The 20970-nt window shown below is 43.1% G+C and overlaps 1 protein-coding gene across 1 annotated transcript; it reads left to right on the forward strand.

Annotated features, from left to right (window-relative positions):
* Positions 1-1349: 1349 nt before the first annotated feature.
* Positions 1350-19459, forward strand: ADSL (adenylosuccinate lyase). Its single transcript, XM_065632670.1, has 13 exons — positions 1350-1592; positions 5876-6079; positions 7222-7266; positions 8035-8114; positions 10852-11023; positions 11331-11377; positions 11779-11869; positions 12710-12779; positions 13795-13942; positions 15929-16019; positions 16555-16644; positions 18842-19018; positions 19317-19459. The coding sequence occupies exons 1-13, from the start codon at positions 1437-1439 to the stop codon at positions 19401-19403; spliced, it is 1458 nt and encodes a 485-aa protein (XP_065488742.1). The 5' UTR covers positions 1350-1436; the 3' UTR covers positions 19404-19459.
* Positions 19460-20970: the final 1511 nt, after the last annotated feature.

A 20970-nucleotide genomic window follows, 5' to 3' on the forward strand; every position in this document is an offset into this window, starting at 1 on the left:
ATGCTGCTTGGAGTTCCACAAACATAAGGGATCATGTTTACAAAGGTAAATGCCTTCTACCTGTTCAGGAAACTGGCTAATGGTGGACATCAGGTGTTGAGCGAGTTTCTCTTCATTGCAAACCAGTGGTGGGAAGAAGGGTGTGTCCAGAAGAGGAACGGAGAAATACGTTCATTTCAGCTAGTCTTCACGATAAAATAATGCTGCTTTCCTCTCTCCTGGCAACAGGGAGGGAGGAGGTTGCAGGACAGAACATCAGCAATGTCCAGAATGGCTGGATCAGAAAAGGCAGCTTCTCTACTTTGCACATAACTAGGTAACAGGAAGGTACTGCTCGAGTCCTCTTGTCTGAAACACTGTCCCCCAGAAGCAAACATGGTAATAATAACAGTAGTGGCTGCGTGTGTATTGATGCTATTTGCAAGTTACCTTATAAGTGTTTTATTTTTTTTTTCTTATACTTGAAATGGCTTCCTTTACTAAACTCTTACCGTAGCTCAAGTTTCTCCCCTCCTCCTCTAGCGTGCAGTAAAGAGAGATACAGGATGAGCGGGGAGAGAAGGTAGAGTAGATGACGCGATGTCTCGCGTATCCAGGGTGCACCGTGGTTTCCATCCCGTGCGCTCGCAGGTGTTTGAACTTCCTAAGGGTTTTCCATGGACACAGAAACTCGGCACTTTAGAAGGTGCTCTCGTATGGCTGGCTGCCCCCCTCGTCCTCCTTTTCTATATTTTTATTTTACTTTTAGTATAGTGGTACTTAAAATCACTGGTTCACTTAAAAAGAAAAAAAATTGTTTAAACTCTACTAATGTACAAATAAGCTGAAATGTTGCATTTTATGTGTATTTTTGCCATAGCAGGTACTGTATTTCTCATGCTGGATTTAGAAAAAAAAAATGGAAAAAAAAAAAAAAAGAAAAAACAAAAGGGTGATGTTTTATTGGAGTGTGACAAGAGTAATAAGGAATTAAGTCGTCGTCATTTCATTGAAACTGAGAGATGGTGTAATACTTATATAAGTTTTCTGAAGGTTTTTTTGGGCTTTTAAACAGCTTTTTTTGTTTTTATTTTATTTTTATTTTTTGAAAGATATGATTGTATTATGTGCAACTCAGTTGCTTACGTTATAACTACAAAATATTTTTGGGTTCCTGGAAAAAAAAAAAAAAAGAAAAAGACTAATAAATGTGTTTGGCTGCTAAGCATTTAATACTCGTGGTTTCTGCACGTTTGTTCTGTTACGTGTGGGTTGTGTCACCGTGTGTACCAACCCCCGCCGCCATCTTCCTTCCCGTCACCCCCCGGCGCGGCACGGGTGCCGTATTCCGCGCCGGGGGCGGGGCTCATCGCGACAGCGGGGCGGGGCCCCCGCCCGCCCTTATCCCGCGCTGCCCCGGGCGGGCACCATCGCCCCGTCGCTTCTCCGCCGCTGCCATGGCGACCCCCGGCGCTGAGGAGGACGCGCTGTCGCGGTACCGCTCGCCGCTGGTGTCGCGATACGCCAGCGCCGAGATGGGCTTCAACTTCAGCGAGAGGAAGAAGTTCGGCACCTGGCGCCGCCTCTGGCTCTACCTCGCCCAGGCTGAGAAGGTACCGGCGGGACGGGGCCGCTGAGGGGAGAGCGGCCCGGAGCCGCCTCCCTGCCGGGGCGGGCGGGCCGGAGCTGCCGCCGGGGAGCGTCTTCCTGGCTGCGGCCGCCTTCCCTTCAGGGCTCTGGGGACGGAAGGGCCGGTGACGGCGGGTGTGAGGGGCCCGTGTGCAGTGCTCGCTGGGTGGCTGCGGCGCGGGATCCGGCGGGAACCGGCCCTCGTGCCTGCCCGGGGGAAACGGGAGGCCGAGCGGCGGCCCGGGGCGAGCGGGAGAGAACCGACCCACCTTCAGGCGCCCCTGGGCGGGGAGCGCCAAGCTCGGGTTGACACAACCCTGGGTGCGCGCTCCTCCACCTGCCCGTCCCCGCAGCGAATCGCCGCTTCTCCTCCCGTACCCTCCCCCTTGCACTTTTGCCTTCTTTGTGAAATTAGTTTTCTCAAAGCTTTACTAAGCGGGTTTGGGGTTTGTTTGGTTGGGTTGGGTTTTTTTTGGGGGGGGGGGGTGCCTTCTGAGCAAACATCGGTGTCCTTCTCTCTAGCGCTTGTCTGTTTGCTTTCGGGAGGTGTGACTGATGAGACCCGCTCTCTCGTTCAATCAGGTTGCTGTCGGGCCGTGCCAGCCGGGCCGCCCTACACACCTGCAGCCAGTCGGATTAAGATAGCCCTTATTTCTGAGAGAAGTTTGCTTTTGGCTGAAGCGAGCAGAACAGCTAACTCCAGAAATGCTTGTGACGTTTCTGACAGGCCAAGCACCACGCACACACAAAGATAGCATGAAGAATTGGCATCGATTCAGGTATTAGGAAGCAGAGCATGCGAGTATGTCCATATGACTGTGAGCTGTTATGTTACCCTGTTTCCCTGAAAATAAGTCCTAGCATGATTTTTGAGGATGCTCGAAATATAAGCCTTACTCCAAAAATAAGCCCTAGTTACAGTTCATTAGAAAACTCAATTTAAATAGCGTCCAGGCAGCCATACATGTAAAAAAAAGGCATCTTTTGGAGCAAAAATTAATATAAGACCCTCTGTTATTTTCAGGGAAACAGGGTAGTAGAGTCTATGGAGTTCACATTTTTTATATGTAGTTAAGCTGAACCTTACTTTGGATTTGGTTCCAGTACAGAGTACGTGTACAGCTACTTAGTTGAGACATAGTTTTTATGATGTGCTAACTTGACTCCTTGCCTCTGAGAGGAAGACTCACATCAGGTTTTTGACAGTGAAAATGCCCTAATATGTTCCTGGGAAAAACAAAAAAAAAAAAGAAAAAGACCACACAAAACCACTGTGCCATCTGACACAATAGCTTTGGCTTTCAGACTTAATAGTTGCCCATTTGTTTTGTCCAGAGTCCTTTGGTTTCTGTTCTCAAAGTACTGGGGTTGTAGGAAGTGATCCAAGCACTAGGTCTGGCTGTTACTTTTAGCGCAAGGGCAGAGAAGCACCGTGCTGGAGAATGAACAAGTAATGCCCAGTATCATCAATGTGTTCCTTCTCCACTCAAGCATCACACCACTATGGTGGCCTCATCAATAGTATGCTGCAACAAATGTGATGTTTTAGAACTTGAAGATGTAATTATACAGCTGTGTTAAATAGGAGGAGTTTTCGGAAATACCACGTGCTAGGTATTGTCAAGTCTGAGATGCTGGAGTGTGCTGACTGCAAATCTCATCTAATATAGGAAGGGTCAACACTAAGAATGCACACTTAAGGAGCTTTTCATGTTCAAAGCATGGTAATTTAAACACTGCCATATCAATTCCAGCAGATAATCATTACCTTTTCTGCTGTTCAAGAACAAAATACTTTACATGACTTAAGCTGGTAGAAGAACCAGTGTAAGACTTCTAGGTTTCCACTCCCAAGCCCTGAACTTGGGATTCCCCTGTCTCTTGACCCTCATGTTCCCTCCCATTGCAACTAGAGTTTTGTTCCCAGAAAGTAGAGACAGATCTTGCAATTTCTTGAGCACCTTTTTTGCAGTGGGAAGAGGGAGACTACTATTTTTATCTGTCTCCTCGTTCCGGAGGAGTTTGTCTTCTGATGTCAGCTCTGGACTGGAAGAGGAAGAGTCAGCTACTTCCAGCACCTGTTAGTTCTGTCAGTGATCAGCTGGTGATAGATATAAGCAGTTTCCTCAGGTTCTTTATTGAAGAAAATACGTAATATTTCTTTTGAGGTACGTTAAAATGAATGAACTATGGGCATTATTTACTCTAGTAGTACTTGCCATCCTCTGCACACCTTTCAAGCCTCTGCAATCATCCTAGAAGCCTATTTTTCAGTAGATCAGAATATTAGGAAGATCTAACCATAGGTTTTCTGAAAGCTGCAGGGAAGCAGTAAAAGAGGTGACGTGCAGTTCAGTGATAAATCTTGGGTGAAGTACAGGACCAGGTACATGGTTTCAATATTCACCTTACTTATGGGAAAAAAAATTGAGTAGTCCACTTGGAATATGTGAAATAAGAACTGAAAAAATATTTCACTAGAAACAGAATTAGACAGAAAAGCTTTACAGTTGCTATTTTGTTCCTTACAGCAGGTAATACCAGGAGATTGAAAGAGGAGAATCAGCAAAATGTGTGATTAGATGAGTAAGAGAGTGTTCCTTAAACTGATCTTTTCCCAACTGATAGTCATTAAAGTTTGGGTTAAGAGCCGAAGTGTGTGAGTTCATACCCATCTAATTTTTGTGGGTTTTTTGAACGAAACATCATTTGTATTATGATACCTCATTATTTTTTTTTTTTTTCAGTCTTCAATATTCAAGTATTGAAACAGCCTTGGAGGAATGACACCTTAAAAACACAATCCAGACAGTGCATCCCTAACCTGTAGTGCTTTGGAGAAAACCCTGTGTTCTTCCTTGGGTAGTTTTCCTGCTTAGTTTTGTTAGGCAGACAGGTTTGAAGGCCATTTGATTGCTTTATTCCTGAGGTACTGCCAATATCAGCAAAAACTCTTGAGGAAGAGGCCCCACGTGATGTTTGTGGATGCACGAGAAGAGCATTTGCCTCTGCCCTACCCGACCTTGCATTCCTATGACAAGTAGTCTCTTTTGTTGGGTGTTCTTTCTTTCCTCTCTGGGGCTGTCAGTGAGTGCACACTGTGGTCAGCTTTTCCCAGCAGATCGCAGATGTGTGAGCAAGGTGTGAGATTTTAATCTTGGCACGAGACGGTGTTGCCTGCTGAGTTGCCCGTGTGTTTTCAGGCACCTACGGTCTGCATCAGCACACCTCACAGACGGCGGCTGGAGTGTGGTACTTTTCCTCATTCATACAGACACTTGTGGTTGTGCAATCACACTTGCAGCATCGTATTTTAAGTTATGTGGGTACTGATGAAGACCTTGAAGTCACATCTGCTTCACTTAGTGTCTTCTCTAGTTCTAGATTCTACATTTGAAAACATTTTTTCAGTCAGTTTGATTCTGAATAGAACCAGCTTTTGAAATACTTTGTGAAGCTTCCTGGCTGGTGACTTGTAATTACTAATGCACCAGACAATAGCATTTTAATTTGGAAAAGGCAATAATGCCAAGTTTGTTGTGAGACTTTTAAACTCTCGGTGTTGGGAACAGCCATTTTTCTCAGCTTAGTTAACTTGTGGAGGTATAGAGCTGTGCAAGACTTATACCAGTGTATAATTCTGTGGTTTGATATCTTACTCTGGTTTTAGGTCAGCTTGCTGAAAAAGTTTAGCAAATATTTTTGCACATGAACTAGGAACATTTATCTCCTGCTTGCAGACCAAGCAACTGATTTCCCAAGTTTCCAGATTCAGACTGAGACGAAGTACTTCAGGCCTTTTGGAAAGATACAGACATATGTACCTTTCCACCTTGTTCTGAGCCTGCTGCTTACAGTTGCTTAGGTCTAGTTGTGGTCCAGAGAGTTCTTCCTGACACAAGCTATCTTGTCACATGGTAGCTGGATTGTTCTTTACCCAAAGGGTAAATCTCATTAAAAGAAGTTAAAGCTACAATATTTTTATATCACTTTTCACCATGTGTCTAATTCTTGTAGTTGTCACAGGGATGTTATGGAATTGAGGGAAGTATGAAGCCCAAGAGGAACAGCTGAGCATGAACGCTGTCCTGTCCTATTGGAAAAGGTTGGACAACCCTAGAATGAAACCATTTGCTTTTACAGCTTTTGATTTTGCCATATTGTCCTGCGTGAGATGTCACATGGGAGTAAATTGTCTAAACTTCTGTCTCAATGTGGGTTGTCTCTTAAAGACAAAAAGAAATAGAAAGTTCTTTTCCCCTTGCAGTCACTTGGGCTTCCTATCACAGATGAGCAGATACAGGAGATGGAAGCAAATCTGGACAACATTGACTTCAAGATGGCAGCGGAGGAAGAGAAGAAGCTGCGTCACGATGTGATGGCCCATGTTCACACCTTTGCCCACTGCTGTCCAAAAGCTGCAGCCATCATTCACCTTGGAGCAACTTCATGTTACGTAGGGGATAATACGGTAACAAAATATTTTTGGTTTCCTGCCTGCAGATCTGGCAGAACAAAGCTACAGTTGCTTACCTGATAGCTCTTTATAAAGTTTTCTTTATAAAATAATATTAAATAGATTTTTCAGACGTTTTTATTAGTTGTACTGTTGAAGTTAATTCCCCTTCACCCTAGCTGCCCTAGGAAGGCAAGCTCCTCTTGCGTTCTTTCTTATGACATAAAGCAAGATCTGTCTCAAAACTAACTGTTCCCTAAACTCTGCTTGCGTGTTAAATCTTCAGGAAGATAAGACACACGAGTAGCAAACACATGCAGAAATGTGAACTGTCAGTAATGCCAACAGGACAAGAGTTCACTGACTTACAAAATGAGGCCACTTTTGATATACGCAGCCGATGAGCTTTCACCTGCTGCTTGGAACCCCCCTGTATTAATTCAGGGTAAAAGAAGCTTTTCAGTGGCCAAGAGAATGGAAAAATGCGTTAAGTGAAAAAGGACGTACCACCATTTTACAGAACTGTAAAATATTTGTGAAAAAACAGTCTAAAACTGAGTGCAAACTAAAGCCTGATTTCTCAGTAGATATTGCTGTTCCCCCATGTCCAATTCATTGCAACTTCACATCTGCTTTTGTCCAACCAGAAGCTGCTGCATGATTATTTTTACCCTACTGCTTTGCAAGTCTGTTTGGCTTTTAGGTAATACCCCCTTCCCTGTAACACTTGGCACCTACCAGTACCCGAGTCTCCAAAGGAAGAGTAAAGACAAGTGCTGCCTGATCAGTCCACTTACTTTCCTGCTGTCTTTAGTCTGCAGTGCTGTCATTTCCACTTGGGATGAATGACTTAGTCTGTCATTCCATGGGCATCAGGAGTATATCAAAATAATCATTCATACCCAGTCAGTGGAAATGAGTCTTCTAGTGCCCAGTAGGACTTTCTGTGGATAGTATAGAAGGAGCAATGATATATCCAGCATTTCTCTCATAAGCAAGTTCACTGCAAATTCTGGTGCAAGAAGGAAAGCAGAGCTTCCGTTTTGAGACTTTTGAGCGGACAAAGCGTATTTCAATGGTCTGTGTTGTCTTTGAGATAAGCCATTATGTCTGGTCCTTCAGATATGGCCCAAACTTCCTTTCTTTGCTTCTTTTAGGATCTAATTGTCCTCCGTGACGGGTTTAACCTGCTGCTACCCAAGGTGAGAAGGCATTTGGGCAGAGTGGGCAGAAGTGGGCAGCACTGATGTCCTGTGAACAGCCTGGGTTTAACTTGGATTTTCCTAAGCCCTGCTGGGAAGCTAGGAGGAGCTGTCTGTTTGGGTTGTTCTCAAGAAAGCAAGCAGTTATCTTCTTTTCCTTTCCCAAGTCTTTCCCCGAAGTTTCTTTGCTCACCATGAGAATTATAAGCAACTGCTTGTTTCTGTGCCACAGGTACTAGTTTCAGAAAACAACTGTATTGCTTTCAGGGTCAGCTTAGGCATTTGCTCTAACCGTATTCATAGGAGCATGTCAGCATTCAAGGTGCTATATAATACAATTTTCTGAGGTGAAATGTGGTGGCAGTGTAGTGCAGTGTTGTCTATCTGACCTCAATGTCTTGGCACTCAATTTGCCTTGGACCATACATGTCTGTTATACCCCAAGTGGCTTTATTTCCGGCTAATTCCAGGAATAAAGAGAATACCCAGTGCAGGATTGAGTTGGGCACAAGGGCTAGACTAGTTTGAGCTGAAATCCAACCACTTGTATCATCTCTTGCTCGAGTTTTGTAACAAGCAGAAATTCCGTGCATGCCCTGAAAAAATAAAACACCGTGTTCTACAGTAAGAGGAGGGTGTTCAAAGATTGCACAGTTGTTTCCCTCCCCTTTTTCTCACAATGTTGTTGTGCTTAAGCGTGCTAGCTTCTGCTGTGGGGTTTTTTTTGCTCTCATTCTGCCTCTCTTCTATCCTTCCTGCATCCACCAGCTTGCAAGGGTGATCAGCCGGCTGGCCGACTTTGCTGAGAAGTATGCTGACCTGCCTACTCTGGGCTTCACTCACTACCAGTAAGTAACCATCAGCCTTTGCTTTCGTTTTGTCAGCTGTGCTTTGGTTAAATTGACCAGCTGCTGCTTTCTTTCAACCTTCTTTTTCCCATCTCTGACCAGTGGCAGTTGGTACTGCTGCACATCATTAAGACATTGTTGGTGGTTCAGAAAGGGGGTTTGTGCCTGACTCCAGCCTTGTCTCGGGAAATTGAACTGTTGCTTTGACCAGCTGTTAGTAGTTGTTTGACACAGCTTCATAAGGAACAACTTCCTGGCGAACATAGGTGACTGTATTCTGAGCTGTTTGAAAAAGCGCAACTGGGAATTGCGGTAAGCCTGTCCTCCAGTCACGTTGTCTTTATGTTTTCTGTCAGTTAGTTCCAACTGCAGCTTAGAAAGGTTTGTTCTGGCTACTTGTCGCTACAGCTACTCTGGCACTATAGCTGAAGCTTTCGTCTAAGGTGGCGATTCAGGATCCATCAGTTTTCATACATCCCTATATGGATCCCTGGGAAGAATCAGGAAGAATTTCTTCTGTTCAACAGGATAGTACTGTTTTCTGTCTCTTGGGAGATTTATACTTCTTGTGCAGCACTTCTGACATTGACTGCGAATAGAATAGAAATTTTTAGGCAGACTGCTGAGTAAAAGGACAATGAGATAGGTCTGTTGTTGGGGTAGATGGATCTGCTGCTTCATGAAGACAGTTTGCTTTCAGAGGTATTAAACTGTACACCTAGAGGTAAGCCTGGGTCTTCTGTCCCAGTGATATGGAACACCAGAGGCAGGGAAATTAAGCACAGGTCATGTCAGACGTGGTGTCTGGCACTTTAAAATTCATCCTTTCAGGCCTCTGATTAATAGTCTTGCTGTATATGCCACGTCAGTGCAATCAGCTCTAGTTCTAGGTCCCTCTTTGTCTGGAGCTTTTCAGAGGCATATTCTCTGAACTCCGTTTTATCTTGGCTTTTGGAAGGAGTACAAAGGAGTATTCAGGAAGTGTACGCAAGCAAAAACTAAGGTGAAGAAAGCATTGATACCTCGGCCTTTTCTGTGTCCTTTATCCGCAGCACCTCTCCCCCATTTAGGAACAGGTCTGTATTTTCCCTGGCCTTCCTTTTGCTGCCTAAGTGCTTGCAGAGGCCTTTCTTGTCACCTTTCACATCCTGCGTTAGGTGGGCTTTGGCTTTCCGAACCCCATCCCTGCAGTGCTGGACAGTCTCTTTGTGTTCCTCCTGAATCGCCCATCCCTGCTTCCACAGCTCGCATGCTTCCTGTTTAAGTCTGAACTTTAAAATCACGAGCACCTCGTTCATGTGCATATATGCTTTTTCAAAATAGCATAGAAGTTGTCTTTGGAGTTCACGTGGGTGATTCAAAAGGCTCTGTTTAATATTCCCATTTTCTCCTGAAAGCCTTTGCAGGGGGATAGCGTGGTTGAAGCTTGCAGATATTTATTTCAAAGTGGAGGTGTTAACAAAAAATGTTGCCTAACAATGTTGTTAATTATTGCATTGTTTGCCCAGGAGCTGAGGAATGCATTTTTGTAAATAAAAAGGAACAGTCCCTTAGAGGAATCATTTAAAATCACAACGTGCACGCGGATGTTTCCGCGCTGGGAAATTCACACCCGAGCTATAAGCCAGCCTGGGTGCCCCCTGTGGCTTGGGCGAGCAGCACTGGGGTGCGGGACAGCCGCACCCCCGGTTTCTTTCGGCCCCCGGGCTTCTCTCTGCGGGCAGAGCCCCGGGCGCGGCGCGCGGGCCGGCCGGCAGGGGGCGCCCTCGGCCAGCGGGGGCGGAGCGCCGGCTGCCGGTGGCGGCGGGAGCGGGAGCCCGGGTATCGCGGTGCTTGCACTGGCTGGGCAGAGTTCTGGGGAAGCGCCGTGAAAGCCCTTCTAGATACTCTGACTAGTGGGCCGCCAGTCACTTTTGTTTAAAAAACTCAAACGCTGTAGTAGTGAAATACCTGCAGATACCCCTTCTCACTTATCCCCTAACACATACAGAAACTACGGTTACTGTTTTCTCTTGATGTAATTGCATCTAATTCCTGAAAAGAATAATCATATCTTCAGTACTGTTTACTGGGGATATATATGTGCTGGTACGTATAAGCATAGAATCATTTTGGTTGGAAAAAAACTTTTTAAGATCGAGTCCAACTGTTAACCTAACACTGGCACTAAACCACATCCCTAAGAACCTCATCTACACATCTTTTAAACACCTCCAGCTTTTAAACTCCACCACTTCCCTGGGCAGCCTGTTCCAATGCCTGACAACCCTTTCCGTGAAAGAATTTTCCCTAATATCCAACCTAAACCTCCTCTGGTACAACTTGAGGCCATTTCCTCTCATCCTATCACTTGCTACTTGGGAGAAGAGACCAACACCCTCCATGCTACAACCTCCTTTCAGGTAGTTGCAGACAGCGATCAGGTCTCCCCTCAGCCTCCTTTTCTCCAGGCTGAACAGCCCCAGTTCCCTCAGCTGTTCCTCATAGGACTTGTGCTCCAGACCGCTCACCAGCTTTGTTGCCCTTCTCTGAACTCTCTCCAGCACCTCCGTGTCTGTCTTGTAGTGAGGGGCCCATCTTCCTGCATAAGCCAGATTTTTTAAATTTCTGCTCAGAGGAGTCAGAGCGAGCAACCTGCAAGGAGGTCTTAACAGTAGACTCAGCAGCAAAGTGTGGTCCTTCTGGAGCTACTGTGCAAATTGTCAATGAGTTGCATTCTGGTTTTGATTGTTTTCAGACCTGCACAGCTCACCACAGTGGGGAAACGCTGCTGCTTGTGGATTCAGGACTTGTGCATGGACCTGCGGAACCTGGAGCGGGCTCGGGATGACCTGCGCTTTCGTGGTGTGAAAGGCACCACTGGCACTCAAGCCAGCTTCCTGCAGCTCTTTGAGGGAGACCATAGTAAAGTAAGTCGGACAGCCCAGGGTGTAGACTTGCAGTCTTTGCAATTCTCCCCTCTGGAATGCTGTTCTGTTTGGGGGGAACGCAGAGATTCTGATATCAAATACACAAGGGCACTGTGATCCCTCTGGGGCCCACTGACAAGGGCTTGTGTGAAAATGAGGAGAATTTGGGGAGAGAATGCTTCCCAGCAAGTATAACATTTGTTGACAGTAAACTATGAAAAGCAAAGGATCCTTTTTGCTGTTACTGACCTTCCTGAGTTGTTGCTTTCTGAGCTCTGTTTGTTTTGGTTTTTTTCTTCACCCTGAGGTTGAAGAGCTGGACAGATTAGTGACTGCAAAGGCAGGATTTAAGCGGTATGTAACATGCATGCTTAGTCACCTAAATTTGGTGTAAACAAAGCGTGACTCCTGCTGTCCATGTTGGCCCAGATTCCTCTAGCTGCCAAACTGACATCTGTGCTGCTGTTGACTTACCTCCCTTTGCCACCTTCCATTCCCGGTTGCAGCTTCCCACAGGAAATTTCACCTCCTAAATAAGCCACTTCTACTTGTATCCCTGTCAAAGCATGGCTGGCCGGTTTCCCTCTGCTTTTTTCTCTTTCATCTGCATCCTGCCCAAAATTGACAGCCTGAATCCAAAGTTGTTCTTGTCAGGACAGAATGACAACCCTCCACTTTAAGACCCATGTCACTCCTCGCTCTGAGTCTTCCAGTTGTATCTGTCTGGAGCACTCAACTTCTGTGCTTGTTTTTAGGGCTTATATGGTGACGGGGCAGACATATAGTCGCAAGGTGGATATTGAAGTCCTGTCTGTGCTGGCCAGTCTTGGAGCATCTATACACAAGGTGAGCACCCTATTTGTATACACTGGGAAGAAGGGGGAACATTTTATATCTTGAAGAGAAGGTGCTCGTGGTGCAGAACACTGTTCCTAAGAGATATAATTGGTGTTCCTTGTTCAGCTGTTCTCTTTGAGGTCATGTAAAATCACCCCTGGGCACATGCCTAGCAGTCAGACTTCTAAGATCTTAAGAACAGTGGCAAATAAAGCAAGTTTACTGAGCAGGTTTTGAGATGGGTTAACAAATCCCACACCAGATACTAGTCTAATCTATGCTAAATTGATCCCATTAGAGTAAATGTCTTTTTTAGCGGTGTACAAGTTTTTAAATTTCACCATTTGCTCCTAGTTAATTGCTTCTCTGATAATGGTGTTATTCTCTCTGTCCTTGTGGATTCTTTTCATTGATTTATTTCTGTTCCCTCCCTCTTCCTCCTCCTCTTGGGCTAAAGTGATCTGTGGTATTTTCCTCTGGTTTAGTTTCATAGGCTGGCTGGTTCCGTGAGAACACATTATCTGTGTTTGCAAACCACTGTGTAATTTTTTTACGCGTTTTCGCTGTTCCCTCCTGGTGTCTCTTCCATTCCCTGCAAACATGTGCCCTTCTTGGAATCCTGTTCTATTCTAACACAGTGGGCACCTTTGTTTCCTTATGCTTTCTTGACTGGGATTTTGAGGCTGAGGAGTATAATTGCAGTGGGTTTTTTTTTGTCAAATTTTTCACTGTGTCCCCAATTTACTTCTCAGACATAGATGCAAACAGTTCTCCAAGAATACTAACAGGAGTATGTATTGGTGTGTATTTGTTTGGTTCTGTTTGTTAATTTATTGGGCTTTTTTCTAGATTTGTACTGATATTCGTCTTTTGGCCAACCTGAAGGAGATAGAGGAGCCTTTTGAGAAAGACCAGATTGGTAAGGGATGGCAGACATTTCTTGGACTAATGTATATATGTTTTCATTTATGTTGGTACACCCTTTTAAACAAACTTAAAAATGTCACTGACAGAAGTTGCTTTAAATGAACTGAGGTTTGATATTTTTAGTATTTTGGGCCTTTTTTTAAAGGAAAAAAATGCACTTCACCCAAAGGTTTCTCGATATTAAGTAATTAAAATCAGATTTGTATTTCTGTACTTCCTGGGCTTGGGAGGAGAGCAGAAGCAGTCACATATTCCCCACAGAGGAAGACTTGAGTCTGAGGAGTATTTAGTGTTTTCCATTTCTCATGAAGCTAACTGGAGCTATATGTTTTCAGCTTGACTCAGCATTTCGGTCTTTATAAACAGACAAATTTGGAACAATGAAACTTGGCTGGACTCTTGCCAGAAGAATACCAGTGATGTGATTCTGACATTGGTAGGAGAGGGAAACGTAGAGTTTTGGCTCTTGGCTGGAAGAAAGTTCAGGCAGGCACCCTAAATACTTGCATCTTGGCACATTAAGCCTTAGTTGCATTTGTTACTTGAATCATTCTACATTCCGTGGTTGCTTTTGATATCCATTCACGAGAGCAATGGGCAGCAGTGTAAGTGTCTGACTTTGAAGGACAATGTTATTGAGCAGATGGGGTCTTGAACACTGCTGAAGTTGTTGTGGGTAGCCTAGAGAGATGGTGCTAACTACTGCATTAAAAATTAAGTCACTTCGTTCTTTTTATGTGGTAGTACTACTTCTGTTTTGCGGAATTGCAAAATGTCTTCTCAATTTTTTCTCCCCACGTTTGGGTGCTTCTAATCTGAAGGGGAAGTATGGTGGTGTCTATTTACTTTATTCCTTTTTGTCCTTAGAAAATCAACATGTTTTGAGGCTTTAGTCAAAAACATGATTCCTGACACATTTTTCTTATCTGGGGGATGACCTCCACGTCTCTTCTTCCTGAATGCACAGCTTCTATGTCCTGTTTCCATCACTCTTTCTCCTTTCACAGGGTCAAGCGCGATGCCTTACAAGAGGAATCCAATGCGCTCAGAACGCTGCTGCAGCCTGGCTCGACACCTGATGACTCTGGTGCTGGATCCCCTCCAAACAGCCTCCGTGCAGTGGTTTGAGCGAACGTTGGATGACAGTGCCAACAGGTTTGTTTAGATCGTGCGATGCAGCAATTTCAGAAGGTCTTGTGCAGGAAGGTCTTCTGATGTATGTAGAAAATACTATTTTTAAACTGAAACCACAAGTTACCACCTTGATGAAAAGCAGTCTCACTATAATCTAGAGATTACAAACTGGTTTCCTCTCTAAGATCAGATGAAAACTGTTAGATTTTCTTAACATCAAGATCTTCTGCAAAGTAAAACAGCAGAGAGAGGGAGGGATGCAGAAGCCACAGTATTAAATTGCTCTTGTCTTCCTCTTTCAACAGCGTACTATAGCAGTTCTTACATTTCTCAAATTTTCCTCCCTGTCTGTTTTAAATGTGTTTTTTGACCCTGCTCCTCTTCACTCCTTAAAGAATAATTTGACATTTTATCTGTAATCCCTTAACCCTCCAAATAATTCAAAGAAACTTATTTTCATCTGTTTGTAAAGTGTTGTTCTTTACAAGAAGCAGTTCAGATCCTAGAGAAAGAGCACAAATGTTATTTTTAAAGTAAAGTTTCATGAAAACTTGTGCAGGTCTTTTAGATATTGCTCAACAAACTTTCCTGTTTTCTGATTCTCCTTTATGATTATTTTGAGATAAGCACAGGTTATCTATAATTATTTTCAAGTAAATTATAGCAATTAAATTCAACGCTTCCATCTTCCAGTTTGTACTAAATTTGCTTAAAGCTCATATTTACCTTCGAAAAGTTTTTGTTTCAAAGTAGTCTTCTGTTGCTGATTTTGATCTCCTAGAATCTTAGAAATCTTTAGATCTTGAGATTTTTAAGATAGGGGGTTTGTGGAGCGATGAACAACAGCAGTTTTGGCTATAGACTGATGTTCAGATTGTTGATGAGACTGTTATTTTTAAAATGTGCCCACAAACATAATGTCTGCATAAAATTTCACGAAAGTACTCAAGATCTTTTCCCAAAAGGACTTTATTCCACAGCTGCTAGTTTTGTTAAGAAAAGAGCTGCATAGGCAACAGAAAACAATATAAATTTAAGAAACTGGATACTGGTTGATGTGGTGTGTTTATTTCCCAATGGCTACTAAGTGTTGAGAGATGTATGGGAATGTTTCAAATTTTATTTTCATCTCATCTAAAAGAAAAGGTCATTTGTCCACTTCATAATCCAATTAAAAAATCCTGTGCCTTGAGTTTTTCGTGTTAAAGCTATACTGTTTTGAAAGGAGAGCAAGCCAGAGAAAATGCAATCAACCTACAAAACAGTAAAGTCCTTTTAAGGACAAATTGATAGAATTGGGGGCCTTAAATGTACCACAAGGTTCAAGCACTAGTATTTTTTAAGAGGTCACAGTTTAGAATGGGCCAGACACCGCTGTCACAGATTGATGATGCTCTAATTGCTGCACTGTGACACACAGCTTTTCACCTGATACAGCTCAGTCCCCACTACTTCTCTCCTTTCCCTCCTTTCCTTTTGTTATTCTTTTTTGTCAGGAGCTTCACCAAATGCATGGATCCCTTTGAAAGTTCCGCAACGAGCACAGCCAGGCACAGTGTGACAGTGCAGCGTGTCGTGCTCCTGGAGAGTCGGATCAGTGGACAGGGCAACACAGAACACAGGGGAAGATGGACTCATGTTTTTAGCTCTGTACCTTGCTGCCCTCTTTCCTAGCTGTGTAATCATTGAATTATCTTGGAGTTTTCTATGTGCAGCTTTACCCTTTCTTTTTCTCTCGCTCCCTTTCTCTACTGACCCCAAAAAAAGAAAAAAAGCCCAAAATGCTCCTGTCTCCCCAGCTTGAAAGCTGCTGCTGTGAGATGTTCTTTAGCTTCCCTAGTCATGACCTTTAAGCAACAAAAGGCACCTATAAGAACAGTTCCAGCTTTAAGGCCACAGTAGTGCTATTTACAGAATTATTTACAGAAACTAAAGAGCTGGATCTGAGGTAGAGGGGGAACATGGCCTTTATTGCTAACTGCGGCCCTGGGTATGTGTGTTTCACAGGCGCGTCTGTCTGGCTGAAGCTTTCCTCACAGCTGACATCATCCTGAGTACGCTGCAGAATATCTCTGAGGGACTTGTGGTATATCCAAAGGTAAAGCAGGAGATAATGTGTGCAGTGTTGCATCCTTGATGATGCTGCAGCTATGCCCAAGTATATAAAAATCCTTCTGCTCAAAGGATTACATTTTTATCTGTTAGTTCAAACAGTTTCTGAATTTTCCTCTCCATTCTCACTGTGTTCTCACTGTATTCTCACTGTTTGCAGAACAGGCATGAAAGGGCACTTCTTGAAGCCAAATGATAGTAAATGAAAAATTTCTCAAAAAGAATCTTTTCCCTTGAACTACATGACAGATCTGTGGAACTTATCAACAAAATATACTGTAAAGGTTAAAAAAAAAAGTCATTTTCTATTTTTTTCACAGTAATGTCCCTTAAAAGGTATATATTCCAAGTATTATCAGCTTCAATACCTGGATTTCCATAGCTAAGTTCAAAAAGATAAATTTATTTGCATCATTGTCCAGCCCTAGAGATTCAAAGGGAGAGGAAAACTTCACTGGGAGTCCCAGTTGTCTACAGAATTGCTATAATGCTGTTTCTTTTTTCTATTTGTTTTGTTTAAGGTGATTCAGAGGAGGATCCAGCAGGAGCTGCCATTCATGGCCACAGAGAACATAATCATGGCAATGGTGAAAGCAGGGGGCAATCGTCAGGTACAAGTGCAGTCAAAAATACCTTTGTTCACTGCCTGACATTTCGCTCCTGAGAAACAAAAATACCTGGGCTCTTCTCCTGACCATTTCACCCCTCTTTCTTCTACACCTACTCCCACAGAGTTATTAATATGACACTGGTGCTGCAAACCCAGACTCTGTTCTCTGAGGAGAGAGCAATTGTGGAGATCCGTATTTACTGTTAGGAACACTGTGTATTGGAGCTAATCTGGCTGGTTATGCTGGAGAAGAGGGAGACCTATTTTTATATTAGATACTAGTAGGCGTTTTCCTCTTGTAAATGTTTGAAGGAAATTGGAACACAGGCCAGGCTTCTTTAAATGGAACATGTTGGCGGCTGGCTACCTTACAAATTAAATGAATGAATCAGTGCTGTTAATGAAAAAGCAAGACCATTCTGAACCATTCATTTATGTGTCACTTCATTCAGTATAGTGCTTTTTATTCTTAACTTTGTTTGTGGTCCCTCATTCAGTTTTCTGTGTTCAAGCAAATTGACATTAAATGTTTTTCCTTAGTAAATAAATCCAGACAAAATTATATTTCTTTGTCATTTAATTTCACAATTAAGTTTAAAACTGATAATCAAACTTACATCTCAATAAAACGGCTTATTTCCACTTAACTTTAGATAGTAATTTTTCCTTCTATGATTATTTCCACATCGGGCACAAGTTAAACTTGCAAGATAGTAATAGCGAAAGGGTTTGCTAGAAGCTTTGAGTAGGGTATGTGGTTCTAGTTCTCTGAAACATTTCTGACAGCTCACCTGTGATGTTAGTCAGGAAAAATCCTTTTTCCGTTTTTGTTTTTTTTTTTCCCCCCATGTGTGTCTGATGTTTGTCACTGAGTCAGTCAGTAAGTTTCTTAGCTAAACTTATTAAGGGTCACATCATGTGAATAAGTTTCATTATCTTTTCAGCTGGTTCTCCTTCTGAAATGTCTGTGCTCACCTAAACAGTCCTCTCTATTTTGTTTAGATTGAACAGTGAATTTCATTTGTGTTTGTTATTGGCCTACCTTCTTTCTGGTGCTATTGAATTACAAATCTATAGAGTTTAGTACATTTATAAAATCTGTTCTTATTCACATTGGTATGTTCTGTTTTCATGCGCTGGGAACTCTAGAACGGCACATTTTCTGTGCTTTCTCACCTCGTAGCATAGAAACTCAGTTCCTTTCCCCGCCACTGATCAGTTCCCTCCTCTAAAGATCCAGAAGACAGATCTGTTCACCTGAGGCAGGTCATTGCTGGAGCAAGATGGCTGTTGGATGGAAGAAACAAGGAACAGGAGATCATTTTCCTCCTACTTGGAGAGAGATCAGGGATAATATCTGTGAGGAGATTCTTACATGGCTGTACATGCAACCATATGACTGTATTTTAGGGCAAGCATGGTGGCATCTGCTTTTGCAGGTGGTCCCTGACTACAGTTGGGTTCCCTTGTTTTTACAGATTGATTCCACAGGAAATTGAGGGATTAGGAAGCGTTTCCGAAAAATTGTTTTAAGGGTTTTGCCAGTCTTAGTGTCACGTGAGGGTTGTTTGGAAGAGATGTCTTAAGGCCTCCAGGTTTATAAGGTTTCTTTGTTCCCTTCAGCCTGTCCTTAGGTAAGCCATGGTTTGCATAGTCTCACTGCTCATTAAGTTAGACGGGTTCTTTTCCCTTTTCCAAACCTGTAGAGATTTTACTTTGTAATGCTCTCAAGATGATGTATGTAGGGAATGACTAGTGGTGAATAAGGAAATCCTTGATTACAGTTCATAGAATATTTTGGGAATGGCTACTATAGTCTGCCTTTGGGAAAATCATGCAAGTAGGGAACAGAACAACTGAAAAAAATCCTGTAGTGACTCCTAAGAGTATTTATGAGTTTAAAGAAGTGTAAAGGATTCCAGTGTCACGAGTTTGTGGTATAATTGAATAGGGAATATATGTGTCATTCAGACTGTTTTAGCCTCAAAGGGCAGATGTGGAAGGATGAAGAAAATCTTGGTTTAATATAGTGGTATGCGAGACACTGTGGTCCAAGCTGTGTCTCATTTGCATGTTGTCCAGTGCAGTGCACTTTGTTGTTTCTCCCTCCTGCACAAGTTAGTGGGATGAATGTGTGCTGTCAGTAGAAATGGAATGATTTTTTTTCCTTTCCCCTCGTCTTCCCCCTGCTCCTACAGGATTGCCATGAGAAGATTCGTGTTCTCTCCCAGCAAGCAGCCGCTGTTGTGAAACAGGAAGGGGGTGATAATGACTTCATTGCCCGTGTCCGCGCTGATCCTTACTTCAGCCCTATCCATAAACAACTTGAAAGCCTTTTGGACCCCTCTTCCTTCACTGGACGTGCTCCTCAGCAGGTATGGTAGTGGAAAGAGGCTATGGATGTTACAGGTTGTAATGCAGTCTGCATCCTCTTGTGTACTGGAGAGTGTACATATTGTGTACCTCTGCCCATACCACTGAGGCAGACACGTTTCTCTCTTTTGTTTTCCTTGGCTTTCTTATCTTTCTTTGTGGGCTTCACATTTTTGACCCTGGACATATCAGACTGCCAAGTGTCTCTGTGAAACAGAGACCCCACTGAGACAAGCAGGTCTGAATGGGGAGGAGAAGGGAACTCTTTCTAATTTTCTCTTTCTCGTCTTTCTTGAACAGGTGGCAAAGTTCCTAAAGGAGGAGGTTCGACCAGCGCTGATTCCATACCAAAGCAAAATGGGTGGGAAAATTGAGCTGGCACTGTAGCCATATTCCACAAAGGTGTGTGGGTACAGGAAGATAGTAAAAGCCTTATTGAACCAGGTCTGTTTACTGTGTCATGTTTTTGTGGTTCTCCACAGTACATTTAACCCCCAGAACTTACAGCCACCTCAGTTCCAAATGGACTTTTCATTGTTTGTCTGCTGTTTAATCAAACTTCCATCTATTGTGTGCTGAGTTACTGAGAAATGCTTGATTGTGACAAGGTAACTTTATCAAGGTACCTTGCACTGTCCCGTTATAGAGCACTGCAGCTCTTTAAAGAGCAACGCCAGGTGCTGCCTGACATTCATATATGACTTGCTGAAGAGCAGGGGTAAGGGCAACTGAGCCCACTTCCATTTCCATCTTATTCATCAGCTCTTAAGCTTTCTCCACAGGTGTCCCAAAAGATGATAAAAGGTTGTTCTGGCTTTCAGAGTACTGCGATTTGGGGAGCAAATAGGCCAAAAGAATTAGGAGTAATGAAAGGGAGAGGCCATGGAACTTATTGACTCATCAAACTGGTGGTCCTGCAGTGATCCTTAGCTGGTTTAATACTGCACCTGTGGTGCTGCAGCTTCTGAAAATCATATTTACAAGTGTGGGTCAGGAACCAGCCATTGCGATTTACTTTTCCAGGTCTTTGACACTGAAAGGCAGGTAAACTCTGGCATGTGAAAGTCATTCTCTATCACAAGTAAGTTTTGTTTGATAAAAAAAGAAAAAAGATGTTGGAATTCATTGGATGCCAGAGAAAATTAAGTGTTGGTCTTATTTCTGACCCTGCATGTTCTATTTGTAATGTCTGTGCTTTACTGGATATTCAGTACTGGACCAAACTCTTCTCCCTTTGACTTAAACTGGAATGATTCCCTTGCCTGTTCATCCAGTTTTGTTACATTACAGCCCTTTTTTTTTTGCTTGAGTGCAATAAGAAGCTCCCTCTTACCTCTGTTATTTATTCAGAGGCTCAGAGATGACATGATCAGAATTACTTGATTCTTTTTGAAGTGTGATTACTGGAGATAATTAAGAAAAGCAGAACTAATTGAAAGAAGCTACCTGCTATCCTTGAGGCCATCATTGTTTAAAGAGGACTTCAAAATACAGTATGTTTTAATGAGGCTTGTCTATATTAAGTAGTCAGAGAAATGGGAAGCTTCAGGCCATGATCTCCCCTCATCTAGATTGTTCTGGCTTTACCCTGCCTCTAGAGTATGACATTCAAGATATCTCAAACATTTGTGAGTTTTATGGTGTTTAAAGTATTTTGCCTGCTTGTGCTATTAACAATTAGCCTTGTTTGAAAATGATAACTCTACTTGAACACTGGTAATTTTCAAACTATGACTGAAATGGATAGCCAAGAAACAAAACAGATAGATGCGGTAGTCCTCCTTTTTTGATCCACTTTCCTGGTGAGATTCAAAAAAACCAAACAACCCTGTGCAGAGAAAAGGAACAGGCAACCTATCTCTTCTCATCATCTGGAAATAAATCTTTGTGCTAGGTAGAGGCTACCAGCTAAGACATTGGATTTGCTTTCCTGGAAAGTTTAAAAAGAAGAACA

This window comes from Caloenas nicobarica, chromosome 1, assembly GCF_036013445.1.
Source record: "Caloenas nicobarica isolate bCalNic1 chromosome 1, bCalNic1.hap1, whole genome shotgun sequence".
Taxonomy (NCBI): Eukaryota; Metazoa; Chordata; class Aves; order Columbiformes; family Columbidae; genus Caloenas; species Caloenas nicobarica.